General features: G+C 42.9%; 1 protein-coding gene across 4 annotated transcripts in view; it reads left to right on the top strand.

Moving 5' to 3' along the window:
- Positions 1–15863, top strand: part of col7a1 (collagen, type VII, alpha 1) — a 40590-nt gene that overhangs the window by 13125 nt on the left and 11602 nt on the right. For 3 of the 4 annotated variants that reach the window (XR_008694797.1, XR_008694795.1, XR_008694796.1), the window contains 52 exons: positions 64–135; positions 226–285; positions 368–403; positions 488–532; positions 650–685; positions 776–820; positions 943–978; positions 1115–1150; positions 1256–1288; positions 1392–1463; positions 1544–1600; positions 1803–1838; positions 1920–2000; positions 2518–2553; positions 2649–2693; positions 2805–2876; positions 3012–3056; positions 3151–3186; positions 3292–3333; positions 3444–3524; positions 3657–3692; positions 3782–3817; positions 4070–4150; positions 4244–4279; positions 5202–5273; positions 5365–5409; positions 5728–5763; positions 6098–6133; positions 6667–6771; positions 6861–6926; positions 7315–7350; positions 7426–7461; positions 7546–7593; positions 7666–7701; positions 7955–8080; positions 8236–8445; positions 8536–8571; positions 8644–8688; positions 8791–8907; positions 8996–9067; positions 9291–9335; positions 10104–10139; positions 11259–11294; positions 11387–11431; positions 11532–11564; positions 11688–11750; positions 11863–11898; positions 12425–12505; positions 12665–12733; positions 15495–15530; positions 15645–15704; positions 15800–15844. Coding sequence is in view for 1 of the 4 variants with exons in the window: in XM_029151169.3 (XP_029007002.1) it covers positions 64–135; positions 226–285; positions 368–403; positions 488–532; positions 650–685; positions 776–820; positions 943–978; positions 1115–1150; positions 1256–1288; positions 1392–1463; positions 1544–1600; positions 1803–1838; positions 1920–2000; positions 2518–2553; positions 2649–2693; positions 2805–2876; positions 3012–3056; positions 3151–3186; positions 3292–3333; positions 3444–3524; positions 3657–3692; positions 3782–3817; positions 4070–4150; positions 4244–4279; positions 5202–5273; positions 5365–5409; positions 5728–5763; positions 6098–6133; positions 6667–6771; positions 6861–6926; positions 7315–7350; positions 7426–7461; positions 7546–7593; positions 7666–7701; positions 7955–8080; positions 8236–8445; positions 8536–8571; positions 8644–8688; positions 8791–8907; positions 8996–9067; positions 9291–9335; positions 9747–9782; positions 11259–11294; positions 11387–11431; positions 11532–11564; positions 11688–11750; positions 11863–11898; positions 12425–12505; positions 12665–12733; positions 15495–15530; positions 15645–15704; positions 15800–15844 (2898 nt within the window). In the remaining 3 variants the exon portion in view is untranslated. Of the gene's footprint in view, positions 1–63; positions 136–225; positions 286–367; positions 404–487; positions 533–649; positions 686–775; positions 821–942; positions 979–1114; positions 1151–1255; positions 1289–1391; positions 1464–1543; positions 1601–1802; positions 1839–1919; positions 2001–2517; positions 2554–2648; positions 2694–2804; positions 2877–3011; positions 3057–3150; positions 3187–3291; positions 3334–3443; positions 3525–3656; positions 3693–3781; positions 3818–4069; positions 4151–4243; positions 4280–5201; positions 5274–5364; positions 5410–5727; positions 5764–6097; positions 6134–6666; positions 6772–6860; positions 6927–7314; positions 7351–7425; positions 7462–7545; positions 7594–7665; positions 7702–7954; positions 8081–8235; positions 8446–8535; positions 8572–8643; positions 8689–8790; positions 8908–8995; positions 9068–9290; positions 9336–9746; positions 9783–10103; positions 10140–11258; positions 11295–11386; positions 11432–11531; positions 11565–11687; positions 11751–11862; positions 11899–12424; positions 12506–12664; positions 12734–15494; positions 15531–15644; positions 15705–15799; positions 15845–15863 lie in introns of all 4 variants that reach the window. The other variant, XM_029151169.3, reaches the window with a different exon arrangement.

Raw genomic sequence — 15863 nt, 5'->3', positions numbered from 1 at the left:
GCATGAACTCTTTATTCACGTAGGGGTGTACTTTGCATTTACTAATTGCGATTTTGTTATCAGGGTAGCTCAGGACTTCCTGGAGCGCAAGGCCCTGTGGGGCCTTCAGGACCAAAGGGCGGAAAAGGAGACAAGGTAGCTGCCAATTGAATCACTGTTCAATCACGATTGAGCACAGAAGGTTTAGTGTTATAGCAAATAAATGTACTTGTGGTCATTTTCTAGGGTGATATTTCTGAAGGGTCCCCAGGGCCTCCTGGCAAGCAAGGAGATCCTGGAGACAGGGTGCGTCACATGTTTCATAGATGTCTCATAATGAGGTTGAGTGGACAAATTAATGTTTAACTGTCTTGCCTTTGTGTTTCAGGGTCCCCGTGGGCCTCCAGGAGACATAGGCAGCAAGGTATGATGACGGTAAGAAGCAAATCACATCTACCTTAAGGTGTAAAAAGAAGAATGACGTATGTTCCTCTCTCTGTTACCGTAGGGTGACCGAGGCCAGACCGGTGAGGCTGGACTGAAGGGGGACAGAGTGAGTCACTTTATCAAAGAGTTATGTGTGTGTATGGGTAGTTGAACCCATTTCTTGTAGGTTGCGGACATTTACAGATCATGTGAATGTTGGATCTGGATGTGTTTCTCTGTGCAGGGGGAGAGAGGACCACCTGGTGAAGCTGGGGAAAGAGTGAGCAGAGTGTTAATTGTGTTAAGGAGATGAACTGTTCCTTTTTAAATGGGATTTTATGCTGTTATTTGAATAATGCTCTGTTCTCAGGGGGACCCAGGGAAGCCAGGCCTGCCAGCAACACCGGGGCTGAGAGTGAGTGACAGGCCGACAGACATACACTGATGGCATCCGTGTGCACTGTGGTGCATATTTGTTCATGAATTGTTCTAAATGCATTAGGAGTTCTGTGAACGTGTCTATCCATTTGTCATCAGGGTTTACCAGGGCCTAGTGGACCGCCAGGAGAAAAGGTGATACTGATTCAATTAGGTGCAATCACAAGAGAGGCATCGGGTCAATAGGAATGTGAATCCATCACATGGTGGTTCATAATCCGATGCAATGACTTTCCAAGATGAATAAACAAGTGAACTTGTCTGTTCCCAGGGAAACGATGGCACACGAGGGGAGCCTGGCAGGAGTGTGAGTTATCACAACGAAAAATCCTGACATTTAATAATTGAACTGTCCTGATTTTTAATGTGCACTTAATGTCAATGACAAGTCATTACTGTGTTATTCATGCAGGTGCCAGGTTTACCAGGAAAGAAAGGGGAACAGGTCAGTCATTTAATTATTTTCTCTCACAAATTTAAATTTGAACTCACAAAACATTGCTGCTGCTCTTGGGGTGTGTTTTATCTCCTTTGCTATTGTTCCACAGGGGGACCAGGGCGTACCCGGTCCCGAGGGGCTGAGGGGACAGAAAGGAGAGCCAGGCCAGAGAGGAGAGAAAGTGAGCAACATTCACCCCCTAATTTACAAAGGTTTGTTTTTGAGTTTTTTTATTCAAGTGACCTGAGCTTTTGTGTCAAGGGAGATTCAGCGTCAGGAGGCTCCGGTGTTGGACCCAAAGGAGAACCAGGAGACCGGGTAAGTTCTCGCCAAAGTCATAGTAACACGTTGTTAGAACGGTCTACAAATGGTACAGTCACACTGTTTACAGCTGCTGTGATATATTTATGGCAGCTGCATTAATTATTTATAAATCATTCCCTTGTGCCACCTGTCAGTGTAAGTCGTGCCCTAGTGCCGTTCAAACTCAATATACATAAAACATGTGTCCTCCCCTCAGGGACTTGCTGGTATCAGTGGAAGGCCGGGTGCCAAGGTGAGAGCCTCTGTCTTGTTTAGCCTTCCTGTTTATTTTTGTTATTTTGATTCTTAAACTGGCTTTGAAACTGTTCTTTAGGGAGACGCCGGTGAACCAGGGGAGAGGGGGGAGAATGGGCGCCCAGGAATCCCAGGAAAGCCCGGCGTTCCTGGGAAAGAGGTCAGTGTGGTGTTTGAGATTTTATTACATGTTCAGGAGGTGATCATTCTACAAGATGCTTATGGTTGGTGGAGTTGTACTGGAGTGAATTATATTAGGAGATGCTGAAATGGTTTGGCCTCCATGTTTGAAATGAATGAGGGATCACTCCTAATAAAACGCCCCGGCACCCTCTGTGACCTCAGTAATAAACACTTGGTTTACTAGTAGAATTATGTGACAGTTAGTGGTAAAGCTCCTGAGTCATCTGTCATCCTGTTCATTGATTAAGCCTTAGGTGTTAATATAGGAAACATGGTATAGCTATAGCATGGACCTGCTGTCTTTCTTTCCTTGTGCTGTCAGTAAACATGAAACAGCCTGTTTTAAGCTTGTTTGTTCCCTCCAACATGCTTTTCCAATGACCACTTTTCAAAAAGTAGGTTTTCAGAAAACACGTGCACTGACTGAATAAATTTCCATCAATGACGCTTCATCTTAGTTCAAACCAGATAAACCCTTTATACTTGTGTTTCAGGGTGAAAAGGGGGAGAAGGGTGATGAAGGCACACCTGTAAGTATAATGTCTTCTTATTTAATAGTGTCAGAAAATTAAATGAGTCTGTTGGTGTCTGTGTCCTAAGTTGTTATAAACCCTTTTGTTTCTAGGGGGAGTCTGGACTTCCAGGGAAGCCGGGAGAGAGAGGGCTCAGGGTATCTTCCACACAGCTTTACCAAGCTTTCATATTTTACACTGTACATTGAAACAAATGCATTATGTCAATGAAGTTATCTATCAGACATTTTCTCTGACCCTCCTGCCAGGGACTGGCTGGTCAGCGCGGACAACCAGGGCTGAAGGGAGAAGCAGGGGACCCAGGAGAACAGGGGCAAAATGTAAGACACATTTATGACATATCGCAGACACAGCTTTTCAGTTCGCTCTTGTGGTTTTCCACTGAGGCCTTGAAAAAAGAAATGGAGAGAAAGGTCAACGGCTTGGCATCTTTAATAATCTGTGCTCAAACGTAGGGCGCCCCTGGACCCGCGGGGCCCAAAGGAGAGAGAGGAAGTCAGGTTGGCTCCCTGTTCTTTTTAAAAAGTCTATATATATATATATACTGTACTATATGTACTGTTAGCTAACTGACATCTTGCTCTGTTCATCAAGGGAGTTCAAGGACCTGCAGGACCACCAGGAAAAGTGGTGAGTATCTTATCCATCCATACTGTAGTACATTATGTTTTTAAGTACTGATGGTACAAAGGAGGCAGAACAAACGTAATTCTTCACATTTCTTCTACTTACCAGGCGGACATCCAAGGCCAACTGAAAGGAGAAAGAGGAGATAAGGTATTTTTGTAGATTTTGTCCGTGCATAATAAAGTGCACACAGTGTTACAGTGTCTCTGCTAAAAAATCCAAAAAAAGCCACCACATCATAGGACTGTATTGATTCCCAGGGTGAAGCTGGCGACCCTGGAGAACATGGCGGCAAAGGTCAAAAAGGCGAAGCAGGGACTCCTGGACCCCCAGGCCTACTAGTGAGTTGGCCCCATCTGCAGCTGATAGGCCACAGTATATGCCTCTCCACGCACACTGACAGCTTTCTCTGTACATTTGTTTGCATGACTGCTCATCCTTTGTGACTTTCTGTTTTCCTTCCTTGTATGAAGGGTCCAGAGGGACAACGGGGACCTGCAGGCACAAGAGTGAGTTTCCCTTTGTGCTCCGGCATCTCAACATTAATTCTCAAGACTAGAATAAATATCTAATGTTCTTTCATGTCTGACATTTCCAGGGTGACACAGGGGAGAGAGGAGCTCCTGGAGAGAAGGTCTGAAATCAGTCAGTCTGACTGATGTCTTGTGTCTCATCTTGATTCAACCTTGATATTGTGTCAGTATTTAAAAAATGAGCTGTTTTGCTTTGCGGTGACTCGCAGTTCTCGCTGTCCCTCATCCCACTGGATTCTGTTCCCATGCAATAGATTCCCATTGAAAAACCTGGCAGAAATCATCCTTACTGTTTCAGTTTACTGTTTTGTTTACTGCCTGTGTTTCTGCTGACGCTAAATCTGTGTGATTAGGGAGAAAGAGGAGCCTCCGGGTTAGATGGGCGTCCTGGTCATGATGGTAAACCAGGTGCTGCAGGGCCACCTGGTCAGAGGGTACAGTACCTCAGTTTTCCACCATACTATGAAACTTACTGTATGAAAAGCCTTGTTGGTCCTAAGTGTGATACATTCTGTGTTCGTTTACAGGGTGATCCTGGGAAACAGGGGGATCCTGGGAGAGATGTAAGTTTGCGATTTGAGTCTATGCAGCTTGTGTAACCGTGGGATGGTAAATGTTTGTTTGCATTATGCTTCCATCGGCGTTTCTTCAATTCACGAATGTTCACTTCATCTATACATGCTGCAGAGGGCACTATGGAGATGTGAAAGCTCAGCCTTGACTCCTGTGGCCAGTTGCATAAGCAAATTGAAAGTCGTCTTGAGGCCAGTTCAGTTTTGCAGGAAGCTGTTATATAATATTGGCCATAATGATGGCTCTGAAAAACTACTGCTCAGCTCACAGTTTGGGTAAAGAGTTGAAAAGTCTGTGTTAAATCCTGACCTTTATTGGTAATGACAGTTCTGCAACTGCTGCATTACCATCAAAACAAGCTGTAGTTGGCATTTATGAACTAAGCTTAGACATTAAATGTGTACAGATGGTTTACTTTAAAAAAATAAACAATGCAACATTTAGTCTAAAATTCCTTTAAGTCTCTACACAATATTCTACCCATGCAATCTACTCATAAACCTACATACAGTATGTTTTATTGTGCTTTTAAATTCATTTTTATTTATATAGTGCATATTCACAACAGACATTTCCCTAAGGCACTTTACAAGGTTTAAGACTCACACGTCCAAAACACAACAAATCCCACAAAAATCAAGCTTTTGATTAAAGCTAGTCAATAAATTGTAATTTATACACAGACTAAATCTAAAGCAACTTAACTAAGAGATTGTTTAGAGTGACTGTAGGTTTCATTAAGGGAAGTTTGAAATCTGCTGGTGTCTGATTCTCATACCTGAACTGGAAGGTGGTTACACTGGAGAGAAGCTTAGAAGCTAAAGGCTCTGCCTCCCTTTCTGCATGTAGAAACTCTCAGAACCACAAGCAGACCAGCGCTCCGAGACTTAATTACAGTAAATGTTTTACCAGGGTTTGTCAGGACTAAGAGGTGAACAAGGCCCCCCAGGCCCTAGTGGGCCACCAGGCACACCTGGAACATCAGTGAGTAGACATAAACGTATTTCCATATCTCTCCATTAGTTTTATCACATTGTAACAACTCTGTATCATCACCCGTGTTGCTGTATTTCAGGGAAAACCAGGTGAAGATGGTAAACCTGGGACTCCTGGCAAAATGGTACTATGTCTTTAATGACATGATAAAATATGACATCATTTTATTATATTGCAGTGGCAATAATATATGGCCAGAGTATGAACATCGTCGGTTCTGGAGTTTTCTCTCGTGGCCTAATTGGTAATGGATTTGACGAACTCTTTTCTGAGAATGATCAAAAGCGATGCAGACATTTATTTTAGTTTCTGCTGCATAATGGCTGCCATAAGTGACTCTCTAAAACAGTGACGCTGAGTTATTAGAGTGCTCCAGCAGCAGAGTGACCATTATTCACTTTGTTCCTGTGTCGCCCCTAATGCATTTTGTTTTGACTTACAGGGCGAGGAGGGGTTGCCAGGTGAAGATGGGAGAAAGGTTTGTGGCTGTTTATCGGTGTATGAAATCATCTTGCACTGACAAAGACAGTTTCAGTCGAGGACCATTTTTGGATTTCTTCAAACAGAAATAATTCATGTGACCAACATAACATTCTGCAAGCGATTTAAGGGATCCATCTAGACTTTTATGTTGGTCGTGCATAAAGGCACACAAGATAATTTGTAGTTAGACGACAAAAGATCAACAAGATGCGACTGATTTAAGTAAAACAATAGGAAATTAGAAAAATAGACTATTGTTTGAAGCCAACACTTATTGTTTATCTGTGTGTTTCTATGTGTGATTTGACGCCACTTTCTTTAATCTACAGGGTGACAAAGGAGAGGCAGGAGCATCTGGAAGAGATGTCAGTTTTGTCAGAATTCCTTCATATCATTATTCTCCTTGTTAGTTTGCTTCTACGCCGAGTCCTGTCTGTCTGAATCTGCCCTAACTCACCTCACCTTCCTCTATTGATCCCGTCCTTCCATGCCTTTATTGTGTTACATAATAAGCTTTCCTTCTTTCTTTCTCCTCATCACTTACCCCCTCAAGTGTGTGTTCATCAGTTGCAGCTTGCTTTGACATTGACATTACGATCACAATCTCACTCACAGCTGAATCAATAGGCTTCTCAGAACCAGCTGTATAAATTCACCACCTCTAATGATTAAGCTTAGCCTTTAAGGGAGAGCCTCTTCTGAAAGGAATCCAGAGGAGCTCCAAATGTCAGAGTGCTGTTTTCATGTGCAAATTCATTTTAATTATCTCTAGAACATCAGTGGAGGGCTGGCAGTGGCCACCTGCTTTGATTTTATAGTTCAGTCTCTTCTATAGCGCAGGAGGAAGTAACCTTGTATAGAGAGGGAGCCTGAGTTGTTTAATTGCATATGTTTGCAGGGCCATGATGGACAGAAAGGAGAACGAGGTCCTTCTGGGCCAGTAGGCCCCTCTGGACCTCAAGGACCACCTGGAGTACCTGGCAGCATTGGTCCTCCTGGACAGGTGCATGTGATGCAGAAACATTTAAAAAAATTTAAATGACGGTTTGTCACTTATAATCCCTGCAGTGATTACTAATCTGTTTCTGTCAGGTTGTGTATGTAAAAGGAGTTGAAGCAGCACCAATCCCAGGCCCACAGGGCCCCCCAGGAACCCCTGTGAGTGTGCATGACTTTGTAACATCCTGACATTGTTGTTAATTAGACTCTTTAAATGCATATCAGTTTAATACACACATCACTGCTTTCCCTGCAGTGTGGTGTGCTAGGAATAATATGTACCTCTGAGGGGTATATGCAGAAGAAAGCAAGTTTAATTGCTCTACATGCAGTTTAGTTTTGCATAGACCTGTGTAATGTACTGCAGTTTTACACAGGCAAAGTAAACAGTTACATATAATTAGTATATTATGTTATCTTTTGTGTCATCTGTTATCTTTTATGATCTTTTCATATTATCTATGCCAGTAGTGTCTGTGTGCCGCTGCATCTCTGACGTTTTGTTATTTGTTGATGTTTTAATCATCGCCCTTGCTCTGTCCTTCAGGGTGTCCCTGGGATACCAGGAACTGTGGGAGCCAGAGTAAGTTGTGGTACTCTTTATTGATCTTGCTGCGTAACTAGTCTGCCTTTGACCTTCTAATTTTCTTTGTTCCAGGGAGAGAGAGGTCTTCCTGGCCTTAAAGGTGAAGCTGTAAGTTAAACTTATTGTTTTTATTGTGGTAAATATGTGATGTCACTGAGATTTCATGTGATTACTGATGCTTCTTATTGGCAGGGAGACCCAGGAGAGGACGGGCTGCCTGGCAAACCTGGCACAGCTGTGGTAAGATATCGGCACGTCGCATCAACTGTTTTTCTGCAGGTCTGAATAATGTTTGTGTGGTTCTCCTTCCAGGATGTGCAAAAGGCTCTGGCTAGCATGGGGATTCAGGTATGATGACAAAATAGTGTTTTACAGTTTGTTGAATTTGAGTATAAAGTACCAGTTTAGCATATGGACTAAAATAATTGGCTCTGAATACCTTAATAAATATTACAAGTATGAAATATGAAGCATTTGCAGCTAACAAAATCTTAGATGTTGAGAAAAGGTTTACAATAAATTATTTATTTTGAAATCATCAGAATTTCCTGTGACTGAAAGTTACAAAGCTTTAGCCAAACCTTTTTTGCTCTTTACATAGATGTCTGATCTGAAGGTGGTTGTGGACAGGAGGGACATAAGTCAAGCTCCTCCAGTGCAGAAGGGGGAGAGAGGTGATAAGGGAGACAGGGGGGAAGCAGGACAGAGAGGACCAGCTGGTGCAGATGTAAGTATTATTAAAAGCATCTTATAGAGTCATTAAAAGCTATTTGACATATACTCTTCAGCACTTTAATTCTAATGTGTATTACATTGCATATCAACTTATTGAATACCTGTAAATAACAATATATATCCATGTTATTTCTTGTTGACTGCTAGGGCGCTCGTGGTGTTTCAGGAGAGAGGGGCGCAAAAGGGGAACAAGGGGAACGAGGACCCATAGGATCAACTGGGCCTCCTGGAAGAGCCATTGGAGAACGTGGACCAGAGGGACCCCCTGGACCTGCTGGAGAGCCTGGCAAGCCAGGAATACCAGGTGTTCCTGGACGAGCTGGGGAGCTTGGAGAAGTTGGAAGACCAGGAGACAAGGTGAACTAAAAAGTTGTTAAGAGCTGTGACTGAAAAGATTTCTGAGAGAGTCAGAGCAACTTATATCTAATACTAATATTTGTGTTTTAGGGGGAGAGAGGAGAAAAAGGTGACAAGGGCGAAGCTGTAAGTGTCTACATTTTTTTAGCTGACTAATATTAGTTTTAGAATGATTTACTAAAACTTTCTTTTTTTTAGGGTAAAAGTGGGCTAACAGGACCTGCTGGGCCACCAGGTCAAAAGGTGACCTCCTTGTCTTACTGATGCAGTTAAGCCCTTATGGCGTTTAATAGATGTTGTATATATAGTTCAGAGAGTTAAAAGACGTGTGCCTATGTACTGTAGGGACAATCTGCTGATTCAATACTTGTCGGTGCACCCGGTGAAAGAGGGCTTCCAGGACTTGCAGGATCAAAAGGAGAGCCTGGTGCTGCAGGGCTACCTGGACCTAAAGGAGACCGTGTAAGTGTTACTCATAGAGTAAACTACATCACATATCAACAGCATTCATTGATTTCTCAAGACAAATAAGTTGTTTTTTTCCTCACAGGGTTTTGTGGGCCCTCAAGGTAACAAAGGAGATAAAGGAGAGTCTGGAGAAAAAGGACGAGATGGTTCATCGGTGAGGTGGCTTAGTTTGTTAGCATATGCTGAAGTAAATTCTTTTTTTGCTGCTATATTAAGTAACATTGGCAAATACATTTTGAGAATTAGCTTATAAAATGTATCTCATTCATTTTTGTGCTTGAAATTAACCTGCAATAGACACTCACCATGTTGTGACCTCACCTAAAATTATGACATCTCTTAGAAAAGACAATACTGTATGTGGTTTGTAATTTTAGGGAATACCAGGAGAACCGGGCAAACCTGGTCAGGATGGGAAGCCGGTAAGTGGAGAGGAAGGAAGGGATATACTGCTTAAAATGATTGATATTTTTATGCTTAATCTTTTTAAATTGTCATGTTTCATTGCAACATTGTAGTGAAACTTTCCTGCAGGAGGCTTAGTAAGTATGTATTTTAAGTGTCAAATGAGGTTTTAATAAACTTAGCTTACAGACAGAAAGTTTCAGTGGCTTAAAAACAGTGTTATTTGAGCATAGCACGGTTTGTATTCCAAACACATACAACATGTTTATCTTTTCCCTCATTCACACTAATTACTAAATACAAACACTTAAGTTCCCATGATGTAAGTTTTGTATTAGTGCAGAGATACATGTAGACAGAGGATAGGAAAGAAGTAATAGCAGCAGCTGTTCACAGTTTTTGTTTTCCTTCTGTCCATGTTGGAGCAGGGCCCAACAGGGCCCGCTGGTCTTCAGGGCCAACCAGTGAGTAAACAGTAACCCAGCCAAGGGGCCTTCTCTTAGAACTGACCTTCAGGGTTAAACCCCTGCATTGGCTGCGAGCACAAAACCGATGGAGCTCTGTTTTTCCCTCCTTGGGCTGAGGCTTAATAGATCCGTAGATAGTAATCTTTTGCATCTGTGCAGCTAACACCTCACTCTAACTTCCCCCTCTCTTTATATGTTATCTATCTATGTCCAATTCCTTCTGTTGTTTGTTTCCCCTTTTCCAAAACGGTTTTCTACCCACCTGTTTCCCCACCCTTCTGTCACATCCCCTTTCTTTCTGTCTTTCATCCTTTCTAGGGCCTGCCTGGGTTCCCAGGAGTTCTAGGCAGACCGGTAGGTTCTCTGCTACTGGCTGGCATGTTTGAGCTCTGAAGGAGGGGGTGTGTTGGTAGGACCTGTCCCATGTTATTGAAACAGTGGGAGAAAGAAGATCTGACCAAAGCTTATGAGATTCAAGTGGACATTATTAATATCTGCATATATACTGCATCCGCAGTAGACTAGAATAAGCTGTCATCAGAATGCACACACCATCACACTCCTCCCAGGCAAATTTCACCACTTCAATCCTAATTCATTTGTATTGGAAACATCCTTCTGGGAGCTGATGTCTGGCATAAGAATCAGACCTTGATCAGCTTCTCTTGTAAAATTAATCACCACCTGCCCCCAAAGCATCTCTGACAAACTTGGAACCAGAATCGTGAAGGCAAATTATGAACGTGTAAAACACCACTGATTTGTTGGAGGAAGATGGAGCGAAGTCAGGTGACGTCCTAAGCTGGAGCTCTTGGCAAGATCCAGCGTACAATAGCATGGGGGAATACAAAACTGGGCGCACTCCAAAAAGTTAGACGTGGATTCACTTGAGTCTGCTTATCGTGCATGCAGCTGTGCCTGCTGTCTGTCATGTCCTGTTCTTGCACAGCGCTGACTTCTCAGAGCTTGTGATGTGAGCATTTCTTTTTTGACACGGTTGATGTTACGTCTGTATTGTTCTACCTGTTGTCACGAGTCTGTCAGATGTTTGTGTTCTCACTTTTGTCTCCTACAGTAGACATTGATGCCAGTCTGTGTTTGTGTTATTTATGTTATACACGTTTTAAAGCACTGTAATACCACAAACTAGTCATTCATGTGCTCAGATTTATGGACATATTTATGCTATAAATATGTCACTTAACAAAGCACTGTGGCATGTAAAGGAACATGAAACATGATTGACACCATTCTGATGTGTCCATTAAATATGAGGCTAATGGTGGAGGCCAATTAATTAAAGGAAGTGGGGGAGTTGCTACACTGACTGTGTCCTGGCTTCAGCGACTTCCTCGAGCTTCGCTATCAACACCTATTCATATTTAATGACAAACACGAGTGGTATTTTAATCTTAGACGACCTTTGTCAAAATGATACAAATACTCTGTATATGACTTGGCGTGTTTTTGTAGGGGAACCCGGGAGAACCTGGCATAAGAGGACCAACTGTAAGTATCGCACTCACAGTGCAGCGTTTACATGTGCACTGCTATTAACATTCAATAGCAGCACTTAGCATGTTGTTGTGTGTTTTAATCAGGGCCCTATGGGTCCCAACGGGCCTCCAGGTCAACCGGGCGTGAAGGTCAGTTCACTGTGCTTCTAACACTGTTGTGTGTTTCCTGTATGAATTTTTTTCTTCCCTTGCAGCCAATTTCATCAAAGTTTTTTTTTTTTTTTTGCAGGGTAATCAAGGAGAAACAGGCTTTGGTGTTCAGGTAAGACAGCTGCACAGCATGTTAATCTCTCAGACTATTGCTTGAACATCTAGACACACGCCAGGGTAGATGGTTGTCTAGTCCGTCAGGTCAGCAGTAAGTGTGGATTTCTCATCTCTGCAGGGTCTCCCTGGTGCCCAGGGAAGCACGGGTCTGCCCGGACCACCAGGTCCTCCAGGAGCTGTAGTGAGTATTCCCAGAATTGAATGCTTCTCTTCAAGAAAAAAAAGCTTTCCCATGAAACTGATTACAAATCTTGTGGTGTGTATACAGTAATTCGGTTGTGTTTATTTCCTAGGGTCCACAGGGTCCCCCGGGACTGCCAGGGCAGGTGGTGAGTGTGCTACCCTGATACTGGCTGCTCCGTGGAGCTCGGCAACGAAGTGTATAATTAAAAAAAAAAAGATTTAAGCCTGGGGCATTTGGGTTGTAGCTGAAAATGGGAAGGTCATTAAATAAAAATGCCAGAACATGTGTACTAAGCTTTATTTGATGAATGAAGGCCTCAACTGTGTGTTCATAATTTACAAAGCAAGTTACAGAACATGCAATTATTTGTACCTTTAGCTGAAAAACAAGAAATCCCCACGGCGGGTCTGACGTTTTATGAAGAGTGGCCACTGCAGCCAACATGTCATGCCCTATTTTAGTTGGAGTCTGGCTATAAACTGTGTAATTAGACCTTTCGTAATAATGTGGACATGCTGCTAAATACAGGATATTACGGGAAACCACAATATTAGGAGACACAAACAAATTAGAAAATTCAGTTGTGCACTGATGCAGGTGCATACAGTATGACACATGACACATTAAATACACAAAGTAATACACATACTGAGTCATATGCTGTTCCCCAGGGTGAAGCAGGAAAACCTGGAGTTCCTGGACGAGATGGGGTGCCTGGAAAAGAAGGGATACCTGGACTACCAGGAAAGCAGGTGTGTGTGTGTGTGCGTGTGTGTGTGTGTGTGTGTGTGTGTGTGTGTGTGTGTGTGTGTGTGTGTGTGTGTGTGTGTGTGTGTGTGTGTGTGTGTGTGTGTGTGACCAGTGCTTTTTGCTTTTCACAACTTTGTAATCATGTGTAATTTGTTCCCCAGGGAGTTCCTGGACCTCCAGGACAACTTGGCCTAAAGGGGGAGCAGGGGGACAGTGGACCTCCGGGGAAGGTGAGACCAGGCTCTGTCTACTAGCAGCACAGTAAAGAGACATATAAATAAAGAGACAAAGTCAACTAAATAGGTTTTGTGGTTTTCCTTAAGTTTCAGGCACAGATATGTTTATTGAAGGAATAAGCATTGAGATATTATTGGCATCCTAATGTGAGGGTTTTTATTTGATGTGCAGCACTAGGTGGTCCTACTCCAAGTCTATCTTTAGGGACTGTGGTGAATTGCCTGCAAAGCCCAAATGATGTTCCAAATACATTCCCCCTCTCTTCTTCACTTGGCCAGGAACCCCGCTGTCAGAGCTTTATCTGCTGATGCTAGCTGGATACTCGGATAGTTGAACTCTGCTACGAAGGACCTGGGAGTTGTTAGGCTTTGTTGAAAGGAGTCAGACACGGTTTTTCCTCCCTCACTGGTAATGATGGGATCTTAAGGTCACGGTTAGGTTAGATTGGGTGGAGTAAAGTGCATGGTGATAATAGTGAAAATAAAATGGCAGCTGCCTTCTGGCCTGTTGGCAAAGGGAAAAAATTGCCCTCTTTAAATAGTTTTTTTATGTCGTTTTATTGGTTTATCACAGCACACATGCCTCCGAGCATTTACAGAGTTCAGTACATGCATTGTAATACGAAATAATCAGTATTTTGTGATTAATAATAACGTTTGTGATAAGTAATAGAGGAACAGCATGTCTCCATACAAGCTTTCTCAGCGGGGTTTCTCTGTTACATGACTGTTATTGATTGAACTTGATGTTCTGGCGCGGAATAGTAGAAAAATAAAGGGGAACTCTGTGGAGGCCCATAGTGCATCCCTTCTAAAAATAACAGTGGAGCGAACCATGAATGTGAATTTCAACTAAATCCTTGCATAAATTTATGGATAATTGCCTTTGGGTGTTTTACTAAAGCTCTCTACCAGCCTGTGAATCTGCAAGTGGCACACACTGGGCTGGATTGTGTTACGCTCTGCCTCTCTCTACTGCAGTATATCGTCTAGTATAGCTTATTACATTCTTTGCTTGTCATGGTGCCATTCAGTGCTTGTTCCACCCCTTGAGTTACTGTAGCTTCGAGATCACTCTTCATCGATGCAATGTAACAAGCATGTTCAGTGTGTCTTGCAGTGGAGCCCACAGACCACTACAAAGGAGCAATCCTGTCCAAAGGACTGCTTCTGTGACAAACACTATTCGACCTCCAAACCTAAACTGCTCTTCACCACTGACTCTGAAATATTTTTGTCAGCCTGTTGTCAGTGTTTGAATAACTGCAGGCATCTGTTAATGGGGACTGTCTTGGCTTTGACAAAGCTTGTGCCAATTCTGCCAGCGAGGATTTCAATTAAGCCAAGTTTCAGCTCAGTGTGACTGAGAATGACGGAGAAGGTCATGCTGCACACAGCACATTCATAACTCTCTCCTCACATCATCCACTAGAATCAAAGGGTTGTGCGTGCCATAATTTCTATTAGACATGACTGAAAGCCCTTTTTTATATACAGTACGTAATTACAATGTACCACTTGGATTAATTTTATCTGATTAGTTTTAAAATGTGCTGACAGAATGCTGGTTCTTAGGCATTAAGCCGTCGCTGTTTAGTAAGATGCTAAACGTGGCAATCCAATTTTATTTTGCTGTAGCGGGTGCAACAAAGTCTCATCATCCAGCCATCAAACTTTTCGACTTGTAGACTCTTAGACTGAACCGGGTGCGTGCAAAACCTGAGTTTATCAAACACACAGTTATAAGTTGTTGCAGAGAAAGTTTATTCCATCATGATGGTTTGTCTGCCGTCAGCTCTGCTTTGTTGCTTTTTTCTCCCTTATCGCTCTCAGTTTGCTGCTTGGCTCCAAGTTTGTAATACTTCATTATGTGTATGCATTATACGGCTGCACCTGGTGGTAACAGGTAGCTTCTCCTGCTTTTATGTTATAAAAATAGCTAATTATACTAAATTCATATTAGATTATAGCTTCTGTCAGAAAGTGTTGAGCATCGAGCACTTTCTACCACTTTATTTTTTTTAAACTGTTACCCCCATCATTTCCAGCTGCTTCACTTTAGTTGTGAAGGAGTTTCTCTTTGCTGGCAAAAAGTGTAAAGAGATAAAGACACAAAGCTTGTCAGGTACTCTGCATTCCCCCCCCCCAACCACACACACCTCACCCGCTGTTTGTAATCTTGACATGAGTCGTGACGTGGCTCCCTCGCTGTCGACAGCTTCAGGTTCAGCACCTTGGACAGAGCTGCGATGACACTGTCAGCGAGTTCAACACTTTGATAAATAACCAGGCAACACTTGCCCATCTGCTCGGCAGCTCTCCCATTTGTTCCCACGCACACGGACACACACACATCTTAACAAAGATAAAGTGCTAGGGCAACGACCACGTTTAGGCCTCTCTACAATACAGCTGTGATCTTTTATTTAGTATCGGGTCGAGCGTTGGCTTTGACTTAGCTTCACTCATTCTGTCTCAGTCTGGACAACTTTTCCTGAATAGTTTCAATACATTTGTAAAAGATTTTCTGAAACCTGAAGAGAAATGGTTAAGATGTAGGAGTTATGCGTGGTGTCTGCGCTTGCCAGAGACATTAAGCCTCTTAATCTGTAAGAGCTGGAAAACGTATTGGTTGGCTTAATATGATATTTGAATACTATGGTTTTACTGTAAGTATACATTTGCACTTTATCATGAACAAGAACCCATGTTATGCTTTAATGGTAATTACTGTGATTTCTGTCTATTCACACAGGCAGTGGCTGGACCACCTGGTCCCAAAGGAGAGAGGGTGAGTCATTTCAGCTGGCACTAAGACAGTTACTGTACACTTTACTGAGCTAAATATTAAAGAGCAATAACATGTCGCTGAATGCAACTGACACCACTTTGCTTGCTGTGACAGGGTCTTCCTGGTCAAACGCTGCCAGGTACAGTGGGAGAGCGAGGTCTGTCTGGGGACAAGGTGAGTCTGCCCAAACCATTGGCACTGGAGGCAGCTTGATCCTGTTTGTTTAGCCGCAGCTAAGCTAAAACCGTGTCATATCTGTCGTCATGCAGGGTGACCGAGGGGACAAAGGCTCTGCTGGCACCAAAGGAGAGAGAGTGAGTGTGACCAAGCTGT

Source organism: Betta splendens, chromosome 5 (genome assembly GCF_900634795.4).
Source record: "Betta splendens chromosome 5, fBetSpl5.4, whole genome shotgun sequence".
Taxonomy (NCBI): Eukaryota; Metazoa; Chordata; class Actinopteri; order Anabantiformes; family Osphronemidae; genus Betta; species Betta splendens.
The sequence above is the reverse complement of the archived record's forward strand: the minus strand, read 5'-3'. Positions and strand labels throughout refer to the sequence as shown.